The sequence below is a fragment of the Otolemur garnettii genome, unplaced genomic scaffold, assembly GCF_000181295.1.
Source record: "Otolemur garnettii isolate 467f Iridium unplaced genomic scaffold, OtoGar3 scaffold00038, whole genome shotgun sequence".
NCBI classification, from domain to species: Eukaryota; Metazoa; Chordata; class Mammalia; order Primates; family Galagidae; genus Otolemur; species Otolemur garnettii.
In genome coordinates, this window is record NW_003852433.1 from 1,290,530 (window position 1) to 1,309,848 (window position 19,319).

General features: G+C 47.5%; 1 protein-coding gene across 1 annotated transcript in view; it reads left to right on the forward strand.

Annotated features, from left to right (window-relative positions):
• The first annotated feature begins 1,581 nt into the window (after window positions 1-1,581).
• Window positions 1,582-19,319, forward strand: part of SEZ6L (seizure related 6 homolog like) — a 76,585-nt gene continuing 58,847 nt past the window's right edge. Inside the window, exons 1-7 of the mRNA XM_003789969.2 lie at window positions 1,582-2,299; window positions 3,102-3,235; window positions 5,481-5,673; window positions 8,204-8,389; window positions 15,081-15,246; window positions 17,958-18,124; window positions 19,040-19,234. Of these exons, the coding sequence (XP_003790017.1) occupies window positions 1,582-2,299; window positions 3,102-3,235; window positions 5,481-5,673; window positions 8,204-8,389; window positions 15,081-15,246; window positions 17,958-18,124; window positions 19,040-19,234 (1,759 nt within the window). The remainder of the gene's footprint in view (window positions 2,300-3,101; window positions 3,236-5,480; window positions 5,674-8,203; window positions 8,390-15,080; window positions 15,247-17,957; window positions 18,125-19,039; window positions 19,235-19,319) is intronic.

Below are 19,319 nucleotides of genomic sequence, written 5' to 3' on the forward strand. Positions count from 1 at the left end.
GGTTACTCGGCCTGATTCAGCAGGGTTAATGGATGGCTCTAAGAATAATTGTAAATTACCTGCTTCGTTCAAAAACCAACAAAGTCAGAGCTAGAAAGGCCTTCATATCATTATCTAGTCTGGCTGCCCATTTTGACACCCACAGAGAAGAAGAGAACTTTCTCTTCTTGTAAGGTATGCTAGTGAGTAGTGGCCCGGACAGGACAACTACGCAGGACCCCCCAATCCTGGGTTGCACCTAAGTTGTTGCATCAAACAACAGCTGCATCTCAGGAGCCGGGTGTCCCTACCTCTCACCCTCTGCACCTTTTGTTCCATAAACTTCTCCCTCTGCAGCCTACAAAAACGGTTGACATCAATCATCTTATGAACGTGACAGTGAGCATGAAATCCACCACTTTGGGGCAGATCCGTATCAGTCAAATCTCTGAGTTAGATAGAGTGTGTGGATCTCCGTTATACCCAAGGTGCTGCTGGGCCTCAGTGGGGTGAATGGAGTTGTTCAGGCTCGCTCAGCTGATAACTCTAACAGGTAGGATTTGAGCCCGGGTATAACTGCAAAGCCTCAGTGCTGCCCACCTCGGACCAAAAAACCTGCTTGGCCCCTGAATGACGGAGATCTACCCTTAAGTCATGCACACACCCTGTCCTCCCCCAGCCCGTGCCTGCCCCAGCGTCACTGGTGACCTGGAAGGAACACTGGCTGCTAATCGATGTTACACAACGGGGACATTTGTTGATGCCAATTGCAAACTCTTGCAGTCTATATAGATTAAGCCACTGCCGCCAACTCCAGGAGAGTAAATGAGCCTTTCCAACGGCTGCTGAAATAAATTTAAATGACAGCACCGAAGGGCCGGGAGACTGTGGCTGAGCGAGTGTCTCTCTACAGAAAATTGACAAGGACAACTATCCGTCTGAGGGCCTTTGTCTCCAGGATGTAATTCCTCTCTATCTAGAGATCACCGCTGGGGATGTTCTGACCGCTCCAGCTTCCCGTTGAGGGGCTGTGATTGCAATGATGACAGTGAAGAGCAGGACAGCAGCTGACGTCCACTGGGTGCTCACCATGGGCGAGGCGCTGCCCGGAGTGCTTTGCATACACCAAGTGCTGCCTGATGACAACCCCGGGGAATAGGGAATAACAGCCCCATTGACAGCAAAGGGAACTGAGGCTCAGAGAGTGAAGCCACTGGAGCAACCGGCAGACCCGGGTCTTCACACATTTATTTATTTATTTCAGAATGTTACAGGGGTCCAGATGTTTTGGTGACATGGACTGTTTTCGTACCATTTGAATGAAAGTTAGGAAGGGAGGGAGGGATGAAGGTAGAAATGAAGGAAGGAAGAGAAAGTAAAAGAAGGAAGGGAAAGAAGAAAGGAGGATGTGAAGGGAGGGAGAGATGAGGGAGGGATGGAGGGAAAAGAAAGATGGAGATGGAGAGAAGGAAGGAGGAGAAAGAAGGAGAGGGCGGGAGGGGAAAGGGAGGAGAGGAGGCAGAGGCCAGCCTGGCAAGCCCGGGCACCAGCCTTAGGAAGAGGAACACCCTAGGAGGTCCTGAGCCCCAGCTAAGCTAACTGATGTCTTTTCTCCTCTTCCAAGATGCTCACCCGGAGAGAGACCTCGGCCCTTCAAGTCCTTACGTCCTGCCCTCAGCAGCACTGGAGAGCAGCGGTCTGGGCACAGAGAGCCCCAAAGAGAGAGTGGCAATGGCCCCTCCCAATCCCACGGGGGAAGAACTTGGCGAGCTGGACTTGGAAGGGACAGTGCCCTCTGCGCATCATGACACCCCAGTCCTGTCACTGCTGCTTCCAGAGGAGGCCAGCACCAAGCATACCTTGTCCCCAGGGAAGAAGCTGCCTTTGCTCAAGCAACTAAACTCAGCCAGGAAGCAGCTGAGGCCCAAGGCCACCTCCACAGCCACCGTCCTGAGAGCCGGGTCCCAGCCAGCGCCCTCAGGCCTGGGTCCCCTCTCATCCCCCACAGAGAAGCCTCACCCAGCAGGAGACCTGGACCCTGTTGTTGCCTCCGAGGGGGCCTCAGAAGTGCCCCTCTGGACTGAACAGAAGGAAGGAGCTGACCCCACGACACCCGCACCCCTGCAAATCTCTCCATTCACCTCCCAGCCCTATGTGGCCCACACCCTCCCCCAGGAGGCTCCCCCGGAGGATGCCAGCTCCACAACCCTGATGGACAAGGGTGAGAACGAGCTGACTGGGTCGGCCTCAGAGGAGAGCCAGGAGACCACTACGTCCACCATCATCACCACCACGGTCATCACCACGGAGCAGGTCCCAGGTAGGCAGCCCCCCAGTTCTCTGGGTCCTCCTGCAGCAACCACAAGGCACCCACTGTGCCTGGAGCATAAGGGAACGGGGGTCTGAGGAAGCTCAGGCCTCACCATTAGTTACCGTGTGTGGACTATCAGCTTGGCCTTGTGGCTCAGAATTAACATCCCCATTGTAAAGATGAGACCCCAAGCAACTTGCCCAAGGGCATGCAGCTAATGAGAGGGACTTGAAACCTTTTCATCTTGGAACAAAACTCTTTCACCTGCTTGGGAGGAAATGACCTTTCCAAAACACTTTCACCCTTAGGTGTGTTTCTGAATGAACGCACCTTACTGAAATGTAGACTTAATGAAATGCACCTCCATGGGCCAGTCTTTCTTCTGTCTTCTCTCTCATCTTCACACATGAAAAGGGGACCCCTTATTGTCAAGCATACATGGATTTTAGACAAATGCAATGGGTCCAAATCCTGCTCACTGTGTGGGCTTGGCCCAGACAACACCCCTCTCTGCACATCTGTGTTCTTACCCCTAAAATGGGAATGAAATATCAATCCTATGCAATGAGTGGATCCCCCCCCATAGACTGGCTAGAAGGGGGCCCAGCGGGAGGTGTAACAGTAGATAGTCACTTTGTGTCCATTATTGATACTTTTTATCATCATGTCCATTCTGGAGCTGAAGAATCAACAGCAGAAGAAACGAGGACAGGAAAATACCAGTCCCCATAGAGGCCCCGTCCCACCCCCCAGCCCATCTGAGTTCCATCTGAGTTGTTCCTCATGTCCTAATTAAAGCACTTCCCTCCAGCTCTCTGCAGTGTGAGCTTCTCCGATCCCGAGGGGTACATTGACTCCAGTGATTACCCACCGCTGCCCTTCAACAACTTCCTGGAGTGCACGTACAACGTGACCGTGTACACCGGCTACGGAGTGGAACTCCAGGTAACCCTGGAGAGGTGCCTGCAGCAGAGGCCTCTCCCGCAGGAAGTCTATGGAGGATTGGCTGAGTCAGACTTACTGTTATCCATCCTAACCAGTTTGGTGCTCTCTTTTCTGTAACCAGGGCAATTTTGGCTGGGTTTTGGTGAGTGAATAGGAGTTCTCAACTCAGTGACCCTCTGAAATAGCTTGTAATACATAGACAAGACGTGCTGATAAATAGTGAGGCCTTATATCTGAGAGGAAATTTCCTTGATGCCCTCTCTCTCTCTAACATATAACATGCACACTCAAGCAAGCCCCACTTGGTTCATTTGATTCTTAAAATTTTGCCTACAAAGGAAGAAAGACAAAGCAGGTGGCATAGTGCTCATACATCTAGGTTTTCGGTCCTACCTCCTCCAGCTACAATAGCTTGACTTTGACTAAGGAACTTCAACTTGCTGAGCTCCAGTTTCCCCCTATGTAAAATAATGTTGCTACATTGCAGAGTTTCAAGAAGGAATAAATATGGCAAAGCACAGGGAGCAGAGGACATCGGGCCGGAGCCCAGCAGAGAGAGAGAGAGGGAGGGAGGGCATAGCAGGCACTTTACCAGTTATCCTCAGCTAGCTGATCACCCTAATTCCAGGTCTTCCCCAATCACCATCCCATCTTTACAAGTCGTTTAAAATCAAACAAAGAAGACCCAGCTGGAAGTGGTGAGCTGTCCAGCTCACTGCCCCATGGAGGAGAAAAGGGAAGTGAAGCTGGAAAAGGCAGCTGGTACCACATGATGTCAGACCCTTCTGGGCCACATTAGAGATCTCGATATGTCCCTTTTTCTAACCGGCCATAAAGACCTACCGTAAGGCTTTGACCTACAGTACGACCTTACCAGAACATTGTTTAGGAAAGCTTTTCCGTTACTTGTATGAGACAGATTAAGCCCCTCAGAAGCTCTTTGCAGCCCCCAGAGCTTTGCCACATTATAGGTGCTTAATAAATGTACACAGAAATAAAGTAAACTGGAGGAAATTTGTATTCCAACAGCTTCTGGACTTAATAAACCCCTTTCTCCCTCCATAAATGAAGAGACCCACTATGTGTCTAGTACTGTGTGGAGCTCTTTATCAGAAACAGTAGAATTCATTCACACAGTGGAACGTGGTGTTGTGTGAAACGATGCAATGCCTTCCCTGAAAGAGTTCACAGACTGAGACAGAAATTCCTAGGATGCTATGTGAGAAGGATTCCAGCAGGTGTTGATAGAGGATGTTGTGGAATCACAGTGGAGGAATAGGCAAGCTCCTAGGAAGTCAGGCAAGGTCTCACAGAGGAGGGCAACTTTCATGGGGTTTTGGTGAATGAGTAGGAGTTTAGCAAAGAGAAATAGAAGATTTATAGCTTGAAAAAGAAAGGGCTGTGGGTAACGTTTGCCCTGCTGAGACAAGAGTCAAAAGGGCTCGAATTCCAACCCCTCATCATGGCATAAATCTTCCAACTGAGGACTGGGACCTGACTAAAGTCCCCCCACCACACACACGATCCATGTATTCAGCCCCTACAATATCTCCCTTCTTTCTCCTCCAAACCTAGAAAATGGAAATGGCCAACAAGTGGCCAGTTCTCTGAAGAAAGAACGGATTGCCCTGGAGCTGTAGCCACCATTGGGAGGATAAAAGGGTGGCCTGAGAGGGCCCTGAGAAGTGAAGCCCTCACGCCCCACCTCCCAGCTCACGCAGAAGGGGAGAATGTATCATAAACACTGACTGAGAACCCACCATGTGCCAGGCACTGGGGGCACAGAAGGCCATAGAGAAATCCCTACCCTTGTGGATGGAGCTTACATTCTGGTGGAATCCTTCTTCTGTCTCCCTGGAGACTGGACCTCAAGCACAAGTTGATCGAACCCCTGCCTCCACTCAGCAGCTCCAGGAGAATCGATCCCACCACCAGCCAGAGCCTCTGTCAAGGGCCTCTCTCATAAGTGGCAGCTGTGGGGGTCTCGTAGACCACGGGTCCCTTGCAATGCCTCTGCCCCACAGCTTGGTTTCACTGTCCCCTCAGCCTTAATTACTTGTATAAGACAGATGAAGCCCCTCAGCAGCCTTGATGCTCCCAGGGCCCCTGTGGGCTGGGCCCGGGGCCCCTGAGGCCCATTGACATGGGGCTGGTCGGCAGGGGCTGCATTGATACCTTCGCAGCCTGGGAGGCCCTGTCTCACATATGACTCAGAGCTCCTCTCTGTGTCCCTGTGTGTCCCCAGGTGAAGAGCGTGAACCTGTCCGAGGGGGAACTGCTCTCTATTCGCGGGGTGGATGGCCCCACCCTGACCGTCCTGGCTAACCAGACACTCCTGGTGGAGGGACAGGTAATCCGAAGCCCCACCAACACCATCTCTGTCTACTTCCGGACCTTCCAGGACGACGGCCTTGGGACCTTCCAGCTGCACTACCAGGGTAGGGTCAGGCCAAGGCTTATGAGATATAGGCATGTGCCTCGGTTTCCCTCTGGAGCCAATTCTCAAACTTCTTGTCCAAGGGACCTCTCTGGCAGTTTGGTAAAACCTATGAACCCCTTCTGAGAATAGCATTTTTAAAAGCATAAAATAAAATATATGCAATTTTTAAAAGAAGCCAGTCATAATGAAGCACAGTTGTCAAAATGTTGTTCTCATCTAGGATATAATAATCCTTGTGCTTCTTTTTTAATTCATTAAATAATAATATCACTTAGCAGTTCTGATAATTACGCTAATTTCAAAGTACTGAACAGCATAAGAAGTATGTCAAGAGATTCATTCTGATATGGAAAATGTCTGGGATTCTCTTGGTGACAAAATCACAGGTTCTGCTAGTATGTTGCAGGGTTTTGCCTACATTCGTAATGAAAGGAAGTACTGTAGTTCATTTAGAGATTAATGAAAATAAGCAAACCCTCTTCCCCATTCAGGTTCACAGTCCCCACGCCGAACACGTGGGTCCTGAGTGAGTTTGTAGACACTGCAAAGCGCCCGCAGCCCTGAGGTCCTTCTCTTGTGCTCTTCCTCCACCATGTTTCCCGCTCTCCTTTTAGTCTAAGTCTCCTCTGTTTTGCTTCTATTCATTCTTTCCTCTTCTTTCCTTTCTCCTTCCTTCTCTCAGCCTCCCTCTTCCTTTATTTCTTCCTCTGCCGCTGTCCCTCTCTTCCTTCCTATCCCCTTTCCTCCCCTTCCTCTCCCTCCCTCCCAGTTGCTCCTGGGCAGATCTCAGGTCTCCCTTCTCTCAACCAGCAGCTCCCCTTATACCTGCCAGCCGCCAAAATAACTGAATGGAAAGCGGACTTGTGGGCCATGCTCACACCTCAGCCTCCCAAAGTGCTGGGATTACATCGTGATGCTGGGAACCATTCACATGTGTAGCAAATTAACATCTGAAAAAAAGACAATTTTTGTTAACTTTTCCCTCACCTGTTCCTGAAACAGGTAGATGACTGTGTGGGGGTGTGTCCTCTTTACCATGACTTTTCAATACGGAGGCTGTTCTTTCCTGGTGCTGGAAATTTAAAGATGAAATAATAATAATAACTTGATGAGCCATGAACTTGAATTTACTCCTCCTAATTAATATAGATATTCTAGGCTGTAGGAGAGTTCAGACCATGGTCTAGGGTGGAGCTAGGATGCTCTGTTTTTGAAAACTGAGGAGCTCAGCATGGACCTCACACCTCGTCCCACCCTGTGACCTGTGAGTGTCATGTGCTGGACATTGTGCTAAGGAGGCACTTTTTTGGCATTGTGGCTTTCAATTCCCACTACCGTCTGTGAGGTGGGGATAATTCTCAGCTCCACCTGAAAGATAAAGACAGTGAAGTTCAGGGCACTGAGTCCTTGTTTCAAGGTCACATGGATTCCAAGTCATAGAGAAGGAAGGTAAGCTCACGTTGGTCCAAAGCCCAAGCACTTGCCTCCCACACCAGTTTTGTTTTTGTTTTTGTTTTTGTTTTATTGTTGGGGATTCATTGAGGGTACAGAGCACCAGGTTACATTGATTGCATTTGTTAGGTAAAGTCCCCTTTATAATTGTGTCCCACCCCCAGCCCCTCTCTCCTTCCCTCTCTCTGCTCTCCCCTTCCCCTACCCCCCACCATGTACTAGAACAGTTGTTTATAAGCTTTCACATCCTTGGGCATTTTTCCTGAACGGCTGGTCCAAATGCTGAGAGTCTCTCTCTGTCACCCAAGCTAGAGTGCAGCTGTCACCATAGCTCTGTAACCTCAAACTTTTGGACTCAAGTGATCCTCCTGCCTCAGCCTCCTGAGTAGCTGGAAACATAGGTGTGCACCACCACGTCCAGCTCATTTTTCTTTTCTTTTCTTTTCTTTTCTTTTCTTTTCTTTTCTTTTCTTTTCTTGCAGTTTTTGGGTGGGGCTGGGGCATATGTGGCTGGCGCCCTACTCCTTTGAGCCACAGGCACCACCCTAATTTTTCTATTTTTTATAGAGACAGGGGTCTCACTGTATTGCTCAGGTTGGTCTCGAACTCCTGACCTCAGGCAATCCTCCCACTTCGACCTCCCAAAGTGCTGGGATTACAGGTCTGAGCTAACACACCCAGCCTCAAATGCCTGCATTTTTAAATAAATACCCAAGATGTGGGTGCAGGTGGGCCAACCTTTCTGAGTGATCCTGCTTTTCATATTTCCAAAGATAAGGCCATTCTATCTGGCTGTAGAGAGCAGCTCAAATGAGGTATGGGGACTCACTTTTCACTCCAAACCTACCGTCCCTACTTAGGCAGGACAGGAAGTTTTGAACCCCAGGAAAGTGCTCACCTGGCAGCTCCAGCACCGTATGATCAATGAGAGTCAGAACAACACCGTCCTCTGGCGCTCTGCAGTCCCCGCGGCCTCAGCTTTCCTCCTCAGCACAATCTGGCCCCCAGGCTGCAGGCCACGTTCTTGATCTCCTCTTCGGAGGGATAACACGTCCTGCCTTTGCATGTCTTCCCAGCCTTCATGCTGAGCTGCAACTTTCCCCGGCGGCCCAACTCCGGGGATGTCACAGTGATGGACCTACACTCGGGCGGCATGGCCCACTTCCACTGCCACCTGGGCTACGAGCTCCAGGGCGCCAAGACGCTGACGTGCATCAACGCCTCCAAGCCCCACTGGAGCAGCCCGGAGCCCATCTGCTCAGGTACATGCCCCCCTCAGCCGGACCAAACTCACGGGGGAAGACTAACCCCCAGGACATCAGGAGTGACCTCAGGGAATGGCTCTCAGCCCAGGGGAACAGACGGCTCCCAATACAGATGACTGCTGCCCTTGAAATTTTTTTATTGAAGCAAAATACACATAACATGAAATTTCCCATTAAAGACATTTCACGCATTGACAATATTGTACGACCACCACCACTACTTGCCGTAGAAACCTTTAGCACCCCAAACAGAAACCCCGGGGCCTTTGGCAGTCACTCCCCAGACCCACCCCAACCCTTGGCAACCACCAGTCTGCTTTCCATCTGTGTGGATTTGCCTACTGCGAACATTTCGTGTAAATGGAACCATACAATATGTGACTGGTGCCTGGCTTCTCTCACTCACCCTTGTGTTTCCAAGGTCCGTGCCCACTGTAGCCTGGATCAGAGCTTCATTCCCTTTCTGGCTGAGTAATAGCCTACTTCGCCACATTTTCTCTGTTCATTCATTAATGGATACAATTGAGTTGTTTCCACTATTTAGCTACTATGAACAACTGCTATGAACATTCACATCTAAGTATTGGTGTGGACATAGTTTTCATCTTTCTTAAGTTTACAGAATTTCCGGGTCATCTGGCAATTCTATGTTTAGCTTTTTGAGGAACCATCAAAATGTTTTCCACAGCAGCTGCACCTTTTTTTTTCTTTTTTTCTTTCTTTTTTTCTTTTTTCTTTTTTTTTTTGAGATAGAGTCTCACTTTGTCACCCAAAGTAGACTGCAATGGTGTCATTGTAGCTTCTTGCAATCTCAAACTCATGGGTTCAAGTAATCAGCTTCCCAGAGTGTTAGGATTACAGGGGCATGTCCCGTGCCTGGCCTGCACCATTTTATTTTCTCCCCAGCAATGTACGAGAGTGCCAATTTCTCCACATCCTTACCTGCACTTGTTATTTTCCATGTTGCTGTTTTTATCATCGCCATCCTAGTGGGTATGGAGGCAGTTCATCGTGCTTTTGATTTGTTTTTCTCTGATGACTAATGTCAACCATCTTTTCATGTGCTTGACGGCCATTTGTGTGTCTTCTCTGCAGAAATGTCTATTCAAGTCCTTTGCCCATTTTTTAATTGGGTTGTTTTTGCTGTTGGGATGTAAACCTTCTTTATATATTAGGATGATCTGCTATCTGACTTGCAAATATTTTGATTCATTCTGTGGGCTGTCTTATAACTTAATCATTTGATGCAAAAAGGTTTTAATTTTAATAAAATTAATAATTTGTTCTTTTGTTTCTTGCGCTTTGCCTATGACTGCTGCCACTTTCTGAGCTCAGCCAACATGTGGCAAGCATCATACTAGGAGCTGCACTTGGTCCTCACAGCAAACCTACGTGACAGGACCCATTATCCCCATTTTACAGATGAGGCTTGTGAAGGTGAAGTCACTTGCTCAAAGTCACCACATAGAAATTGTTGAGGGTAGCCTGCTAATGAAGTCTGATGCTCTCTAGTAAAGAAAAAGCCTGCTGGGTTTGCAGATAGAATCTGAGACTTCAAGGACAGAGGAATTTTAAGCATATGTTGGTGCTTGTTTATCATTCAGAGACTTTTCTATACAGATCTATGTAATCATTCAAGAAACATCCACTGACTGACTGTTAGCTGCCAGACACTGCCTGAGTTCTACGGCTGCTGCAGGGACCCTGACCCACCCCCTGCCCTCACAGGCTACAGGGACCCTGACCCACCTCCTGCCCTCACAGTGTCTTGTCGAGGTGCGGACGCAGTGTGTGCAAATGACTAAACAAGGGAGCAAATGTGCTGCTAACGGACTGCGCTAAGTCCCAGGAAAGAAGTTCACAGGGCGGCATGCAGCAGAGGCAGCAAGCACAGAGGAGACATGGACGTAACTGTGAGAGGTGTCACCATGGAGAAAAGGCGACAGGGCCTGACCTGGGACAGGGACAGTGATGCGTGAGGGGTCAGGGAAAGGTCACCTGATCAGAAGACTCTTAAACCAAAGTCTGGAAGTTAAGTTGGAGATCATTAGACTGAACTGCAGATGCAAAACGGAAAAGTTATTCCAGGCAAAAGAACCAGACTAGGAAAGGCTCAGAGGTGAGAAGAATTTGACGACTTTGAGGAAGTTAAAAAAGAAAGTAGCAATCGGGAGAAACTAGAAAAAAATGGCAGGATAGGAGGCTGGAGCAGGGGGCAGCAGGCATATTGCTCCTACATCACAAGACGATGGGAGTGACAGGAAGATGTGAGCAACAGGAAGGACGTGTCTGTCAAGATGTCAGCAGAGGAGGGATGTTCTGGTTTCTCTGTGGAAAACAAAGTGTGGGGGTGGTCAGGTCAGAAGAGGTCCGTGGAAATCGGCTAAGACGGCAGCTGCTATTTCACGTGGGCTCAGCGAGGCAGGACTGCCCCTTGACAGTTGAAGAGAATGGGGTTTAGAGAGCAGTCCCCTGGTTAGAGAGGCAGAACTCAGGACAGCACCTTTTTCTCCTGAGCTCTTTGCCTTAGACCTTCTGATGAGATTATTAATGCAGAATCCTGGGCCCCATGAACGATCAACTGAATTAGAACACTTTATTGTATTTTATTTTATTCATTTTTAGAGACAGGGTCTTGCTCTGTCATCAATGCTGGAGTGCAGTGGCAAGATCTGCAGCCATGACCTCCTGGGTTCAAGCAAACCTCCTGCCTCACCTTCTCAAGTAGCTAGGGTAGAGACAAGGTCTTTCTATCCTGCCCCGACTAGTCTGGAATTTCTTCACATTCCTTCAAGCAATCTTCCTGCCTCAGTCTCCCAAATGCTGGGATTCGAGGCATAAGCCACTGCACCTAGTCAGGATTTTTATTTTAACATGCCCCCTGGGTGATTCAAGTGCAAATTAAAGTTTAAGAAGCTCTAGGCGGTAGCAAACTGTCCCTGCACTAGTGGGCCCAGGATTGACCGTCTCCAGCTATCAAGAAAGCAAAAATCTTTTTAGATTGTCAAAAATCCTGATAGTGGTTGAGAAAGGATAGGTTGCCCGTGTTAATTGAGCACCTACTATGTACCAAGCTATGCTGCATGTACAGAGAGAATACTGGAAATAATAAAACATAATTTCTGCCATCCAGGCATTCACAGTCAAGTGGAATTAAAAAGTAAATGAGAGCTGATCATAAAGTCTGAGATTTCACTGTGGCAATATTGCTCCCCCAAGGCCCTTCAGAACTTTGCTTTTTTTTTTTTTTTTTTTTGGTTTGTTTAAAAAAAAAGCAAATTCAGACCACAGGGCAGTTGGTCTCCATGCCTCTCTCATGTTAATTTTTATCTATGTGCAAAATCAGAGAAGAATTAAGCCTCAATTTGTGCTAAGGAAGATGGATGGAGAGCCGTGGCTGGCAAACGGAAGCCAGACAGAGCCATCAGTCGGCTTAATAAGGCTGGGAAGGGAGCAGAAAGGCAGGGAATGATCAGCAGCTCGGGTGGACAGATGGCTGGCACTCCCCACCAGAGACCGTGCCCTCCGTCTTCAGCTCCCAAGCCACAGGGCAGTAATGCTGGCTGCGTTTTGAGCATCTCCTTGGTGCCAGGAATGGCACCAAGCTCTCTGTACCATCATTTCATTGTTTTCTCGCTGCCGTCCTGTAAGGAGGATGGAATAATTACCACCATTTCACTCACCTCATGTGGGTAAACTCAACTCATAGAACTTAAGTGACTTGTCCTGAAGCCACAGCAAATAATGAGCACAAGCCAGGGTTGAACCTAGAACTATCTTACCTGAAAGCACAATCTCTCCACCAAAAAATAAAGAGCCTGGAGAAAGAAATGAACCTCATGCTCAGTCCGTGGTCCAGAGAGAAGTGTGGCGTTTCTTGGCAATGGCTTTGCTGACTGTCACGGGTGAGTCTGGAGCAGAGAGGATGGCTATCTACCCTTTCCTCCTATCACAGCCCTATTCAGTCATACAGTCATTCAACAAACTATTCAGTCATACAGTCATTCAACAAACATTTAATGGGTGCCTGCCATGTGTCAAGCTTTGAACGTGTGCCAGAGGGCCAAAAAAAAGCATTCATTTTTCAATCAATGAACATTTATGAGGCACGCACTATGTTTCACGCACCTTTCTGGATCAACAGAGGGTGAAGCAGAGGCTTCAATAACAGATTCTGGAGTGAGGCAGGCTGAGCTCCAGTGCCATCTGCTCCACTCACAGGCTGTGCGTCCTTGAGCAAGTGACTTAACACCTCCAATCTTCTCTTACCTCTGTTTCAAAATTAATGGTTTCTGTTTATTTAATAAATATTTACTGATCATATACGGTGGGGTCTTCTGGTTTCTGCCGGTATGATGAAAAACCAACAAAATAACAGTCCCAGCTCTTGTGGACCTGCCAACCACGAGATGGCTCCGAACTACCTGGCGGCTTTTGCTTTTCATCCTCTGGAAATGGAGGGGAAATCAAGAGCCATGTCAGATTTTTGTAAGCTTCTTTGATCTAAAATGCAGAAATAGATCTCAAGACTTGAAACCCCGGTCATGGTTTGGGGCTTTCCCCCACCACCACCCCCTGGCTGTACTGCACGCCCCTTCCTGTGGTGAGAGGGGTCTGCTGCCCACCAACTCTCCCCGGGTCCGGAGGATTCAGAGTCGGTCTCCCTAACAACACATGAGAAAACCATTTCCCAATATCTCCGAAGCATACGAACAAGAACACCTCCTTATTAGTGAACTAGAAAGAGTTCTTTCCCATGAACAAATCACTTGGTAATATTTCTTTATTAGATTTTTATGATAAAAGTAATATATGACTTTGGCAAAAAAAAAAAATTCAAGAAATACAGAAGTGTATAAGGAAGAAACAAATCACTTTTATATTCCTGGTCTCAACTGATCCTTGCAAATAGCTCATTAAAATAGGTGTGACAAACCATTTTCTAACTTGCTGGGGTTTTTCCCTGAAAAAATAGTGAACATTTTTCTATATTCTTTTTTTTTTTCTTTCAGTTAGAGTCTAACTCTGTGGCCCAGGCTGGAATGCGGTAGCACAATCATAGCTCACTGCGGCCTTGAACTCCTGGGCTCAAGGAATCCTCCTGCCTCAGCCCCTTAGTAGCTAGGACTACAGGCATATGCCACAACCCCTGGATAATTTTTCTTATCATTTTGTAGATACAGGGTCTCCCTATGTTTCCCAGGCTGGTCTTGAATGCTTGGCCTCAAGCAATCCTCCTGCTTTGGCCATCTAAGGAATCCTATATTCTTTTTTTGAGACAGAGTCTCACTATGTCACCCTCAGCAGAGTGCTATGGCATCACTGCTCACGGGAAACTCCAACTCTTGGGGTTAATCAATTCTCTTGCCTCAGCCTCCCAAGTAGCTGGGACTACAGGTGCCCACCAAAACGCCCAGCTATTTTTTTGTTGCAGTTGGCATTGCTGTTTTTGGCTGGCCCAGGCTGGGTTTGAATCCACCACCCTGGGTGTATGTGGCTGGCGCCCTACCCACTGAACTACGGGTGCAGCCAGGAATCCTATATTCTTAAGCATTCCTTGAGGACGTGGTCTTTCCTAACCACAGGAGTGAAATTATGTACAGTTATGTATCATGACTTAACGACAGGGATGCCTCTTGAGAAATGTGTCCTTAGGTGATTTTGTCAGTATGCAAACATTACTGAGTGCATTCACACAGCCTTATATGGTACAGCCTCCTCCACACCTGGGCTATATACGCTGTTACTCAGAGATCATAAGCCTGTGCAGCATGCAACTGTACTGCATCTCCCAGGCAATTGTAATACAGTGGTAAGTATTTCTATATCTAAACCTAGAAAATGTACAATAAAAATAGGGCCTGGTAATCTCACGGGACCAGTGTTTTCTATGTGGTCTGTCATTGACTCAAACGTCATGATGTGGTGCATGACTGTATTTCACTGACGTCTGGAAGTGGACACCATGTGATTTCTCACTTTCTACTCTTCGAAACACGATAGCAGTGAAAATCTTTATTGCTAAATCTTTGTAAAAAATCTCCAGATCTCTTTTTAGGATAAATGTCCAGAAGCCTAATTCCTGGGTCAAAGTGCTGAAATTATTTTCTAGACTTCTCACTGAATAGCTCTCCTGCAAGCCCATCACAGTTTGCACCCTAACCAGTTGTGGATAAGAACAAGCATTTCCCACCACTGTTACCATCTTCAACTGTTACTACTGCTTTTTACCTTGGCCAGTTAGGTGGATGAAAGCGGAATGCAGTTTAGATTGACGTTTCTTTTATTATTAGTGAGGCTGAATTTTTTTTAGTGCTTACTAAGTCCTCAAAATGTTTTCCTTCTTTTGTGAAATGCCTATTCACATCCTTCTTGATTACCATTTTATAATTAACACCAGGGCAAAGCTAGTGCCACGCAGAAGTCCTTAAGCGGCAGTCGTTCCCTACCATGAAACACACACGGCGATGGCTCCAACCCTGGAGTGAGATCCTCTGTTTTAACAGGACGATTTCCTCCCAGGAGAACAAGGTGCTTCCAAGCTCTCCTTTCCCTGCCCTGTTTTTCCCACCACAGGTCTCTGGTATTTCACCCTGGCTTAGGGTTAGAGGTAAGGGTCGGGGAAGAAGGAAACACTAACTTCCTTGTCCCTGTTCTCCCTCTCCCCCCCCCCCACTTTCTGATCCAGCCCCGTGCGGAGGGGCAGTGCACAATGCTACCATTGGCCGCGTCCTCTCCCCCAGTTACCCTGGAAACTCCAATGGGAGCCAGTTCTGCGTGTGGACCATCGAAGCTCCGGAGGGACAGAAGCTGCATCTCCACTTCGAGAGGCTGTCGCTGCATGAGAAGGACAGGTAAGCTTCTGTATATACCATGGAATACTACGCAGCATTAAAAAAAGATGGAGACTTTACCTCTTTTATGTTTACGTGGATGGAGCTGGAAAATATTCTTCTTAGGATCTCAGGAATGGAAAAAAAAATCCAATGTACTCAGTACTACTACTACAATATATAATCACTCACACTTTCATATGAGAGATGCATCACAACTATAGCCCAGGATGAAGGAGGGAAGGGGTGGGGGAGGGGAAGGAGGGGGTGGTTCCATAGAGGGAGGGATAACGGTGGGACCACACCTATGGAGCATATTGCAAGGGTACAAGACAAATCTATCAAGTATTGAACACGAATGTCTTAACACTGATTAAGTAAATGAGGCGAAAGCTATGTTAATTAGTAGGATGTAAGCACTCCAATTTGTACAAATAATCAACACATTGAATCCCACAAAGGCATAAATGTATTCCTGATCTATGTATATATGATTTAATAAAAATAAATACCTTAAAATAACTTTTAAAAAGATTTTTTTAAAAAGAGCAAAGGACAGGGAAACCTCGACAGGTCTGTGCACAGCCCCTTTCCCTCCCAGAGTGTTAGACCGTGGCCAAGGATTTGGGGTCCTGACATGGGTGAAGCTTTAACTCATGGAATTCAAGAAAGGAAAAGGTAGGGTGGGTGACAAGGCTCTCACAGACCCTCAGCTTCAATCTCTTCATTTTACGATAAGGAAACTAGAGCACAGAGAGGGAAACGGACTTCCCCCAGGTCACACAGCAGGGCGGAGGCAAAACAAGACGGGCATCCAGGCCCCACATTGCCTGCCTCATGCTTTCTCCTTTTATCATCGTTAGTATTATTATTATTTCAGGTTCACTGAGGGCACAAAGAAGTAGGTCACATGGATTGCATTTGTTAGGTAAAGACCCTCTTATAATTGTTTCTTGCCTCTGAGAGGCGTGCCCTGCACCCTAACCCCCATCCCACTCTCTCCTTCCCTCTCCCCATTCCCTCCTTCCGCTGCCCTCCCACCTTGAATTCATTTGAGTTTTTCTCTTATGAGGGTAACGCACATCCTTTTTAGCAGTGGAACAAGGAAGGAGTGTTACTGATCACCTGCTCTGTGCCCAGCCATGTGTCAGGTGCCCTGGGGAACAGGAGAGAATTAAAGAACAGTGGTTCCCGGCATGATATGATAAAAGGTCGAAATAGAAAATTAGACTAATACCCATAACACAACTCGAAAGAAGTCCCAAGGCAATATCTAAGCAAAAGCATGTCTGTAGCCTCTAAGAAATAGGCATAGAATCCAGAACCTTAAAACTTTGATATTTAGGAACTTATTCTAGAATACGCTTTTAAAACAAGGGCCTTAGTTGCTTTCTTAGTTTGGGTTCCCTTGGAAGCAGACATGGTGGTAAGGGTGTGAGGGAAAGTGGTTGATTTGGGAGTTGAACTTTTTTTGAGTGACCCTTTTTGTCAAAGGCTTCTGTTCTTTGAAAGAAGAGTCCTGGCACGTAGCCCCCAAGCTATACCAGAGTCAGCTGAGATTACAAGTTTGTGGAGATGCCCCTGCCCACCCCTGGGACGGCCCCTGGCCTCCACTGGGCCCCCTCCTTGTCTCAGCCATACTGGACACGTGGCAAAATGAACAAACTGTTGCTCCAACATTTATGCGTCTTACATTACAAATTCATCCGGGCAACATAAACCGTCTTTATGAGTCATAGTAAAAGGCTCAAAGGATTAGAAATGGGGGTTTATGACTCCCATAAAAGAAAGTTATCTAATTTGTATACTGTTTTCTTCCTCACTTTTGTATAATTTCTTTAAAAATACCAGGACTAACAAGCAGTCAAGTATCAAATGGTCTTAATAACCATAAAAATAAATATCCCACATTTTGTCTAATACATTTTATTTTTCAGGGCACTTTATCTTAAAATGTTCTCAAAGTGTATTTATAAGATAAGTTAGAAAGACGTAATCCTTCCTTTCATGCTGGGGAAATTGAGGCCCAAAGATGTTTTGAGACTTATGTAAATTCGGTTGATGGGGAGTTGGGGACTGGAAATCAGAGCTCCTGACTACATCCCATCCAGTGCTCTTAGGAATTGAGGATCAGAGTTAGAACCTTGTAGAGATCAAATGCTTAATAATATGACTTAAACACCTGCTCTGTCCTGGACACTTCATACGCATGGTCTCTCATCCCTGCACACTGACATAAGTCTGATGTACCCATTTTACAGATGAGAAATTAACAGATCAGAGAGGTAAATTTCTCTTGCTCGAAGTCATCCAGCTTAGAAGTTATACAGTTAAAACCTGGGACTCAAACCCAGGTTTTCCTGACTTTATATAAGCCACTGTTTCAGCAAAGATGTTAGTTCATTAATCCCAACTTCTCAATGAATGATATTATAACAAACATCAATTTGATAGTTCATTAACTGGTTTATTACATCACACTCATCAATTTCCCTCCAACCTCAGACTAAATCCATAGGGAGTCTAGGACAAGCATTCAAGCCCACTCTGTAGCAGAAGACACAGGTTCACTAAGGTGACACAGGTTGTGTGGGCAAGCAAAAGGCAAAGTCGGGTTTTGAATCCAGGAATGTGACTTTCCAAAGGCGGCGATCATAGCACAGCTCTTCCTCTGCTGCGTCCGTGGCCCAGGAAGATCTCTCAGAGTTCATCTTCTCCTTTCCTGCCCCCAGGATGATGGTCCACAGTGGGAAGACCAACAAGTCCGCTCTTCTGTATGACTCCCTTCAAACCGAGAGTGTCCCCTTCGAGGGCCTCCTGAGTGAAGGTAACACCATCCGCATTGAGTTCACGTCCAGCCAGGACCGGGCAGCATCCACCTTCAACATCCGATTTGAGGGTGAGAGTCCCTGGAGGGCCTTTCCTTCTCTTGGGCCTGTGGGCCTGGTGAATGAGAAGCATGGGGGGTGGGGGGGGCTGGTGCTGGGGCCTGGAGATAGAAATCTGGGCTGCTAAGGATGGGAAGACTCAGTGGCCACATAGGTCCTTTGACTTCCAAAGGCAGGCTTGACTCCTGGTTTTATTAACAATATCACCCACCATTTACCGGGTGTTTATTATGTGCCTGGTACCTTGTGTCCATTGTTTATTTGATCCCAACCACATTGAAATGTTAGAACTGTTACCATCTCCGGCTTTAGACGAGGAAACTCAGGGAACTGGGGCCACTTGCCCGACACCACCAGTGAACAAGAAGGGAGCTGAGATTTCTGTCTGGCATGTACGGGGTCCTCATCTTCCACTTTACCTTCCCCGGTGGACCTCTTAGAGTCCAGCCACCCCTTCCTCCAGGAAGAGCTAGCAAGGGCCTCTCCTGCTCTGGCCTTGGCCCTCTAAAAAAGGGCACTCTGAGTATTTCATGTATATTGAGGGAATTTCTGTTCTGGCTTCCCCAAGAAAAATTGGCCATTATCACAGATAAATTTATGGTTTCTGGTGGCATAAATCAGGACTCTGAAGTTGTGGGAACCCCATGGGGTATGAAAAGAAATAAAACACAACTCTCTGCAGGGCAGAGAAACTAGAGTCTTATTCCCATTTTAGATATTAAAAAAAAAAAAAATGAGGCCCCACACAGCCAAGTGAGGCCCAAGGGGTCTCATCAGGTCAGCTGGAACCAGGACACAGGTGCTGGTACTTATTTTCCTTGGGACTTTTCTAAACAGCAGGAGGGGGCCCATCTTCTGGGATACAGCACCCTGGGGCAGCCCCTGACTCGTCTGAGTGGATGTCTCTCTTTGTATTCCCACCCCAGCGTTCGAGAAAGGCCATTGCTATGAGCCTTACATTCAAAATGGGAACTTCACCACATCGGACCCAACCTACAACATTGGGACCACAGTGGAGTTTACCTGTGACCCTGGCCACTCCCTGGAGCAGGGCCCAGCCATCATAGAGTGCATCAACGTGCGGGACCCATACTGGAACGACACGGAGCCCCTGTGCAGAGGTGAGCGGGCTCTCTGCCGTCTTCCAGGGACTCTGCCCTGTGCAGGGGTGAGCGGGCTCTCTGCCGTCCTCCCAGGGACTCTGCC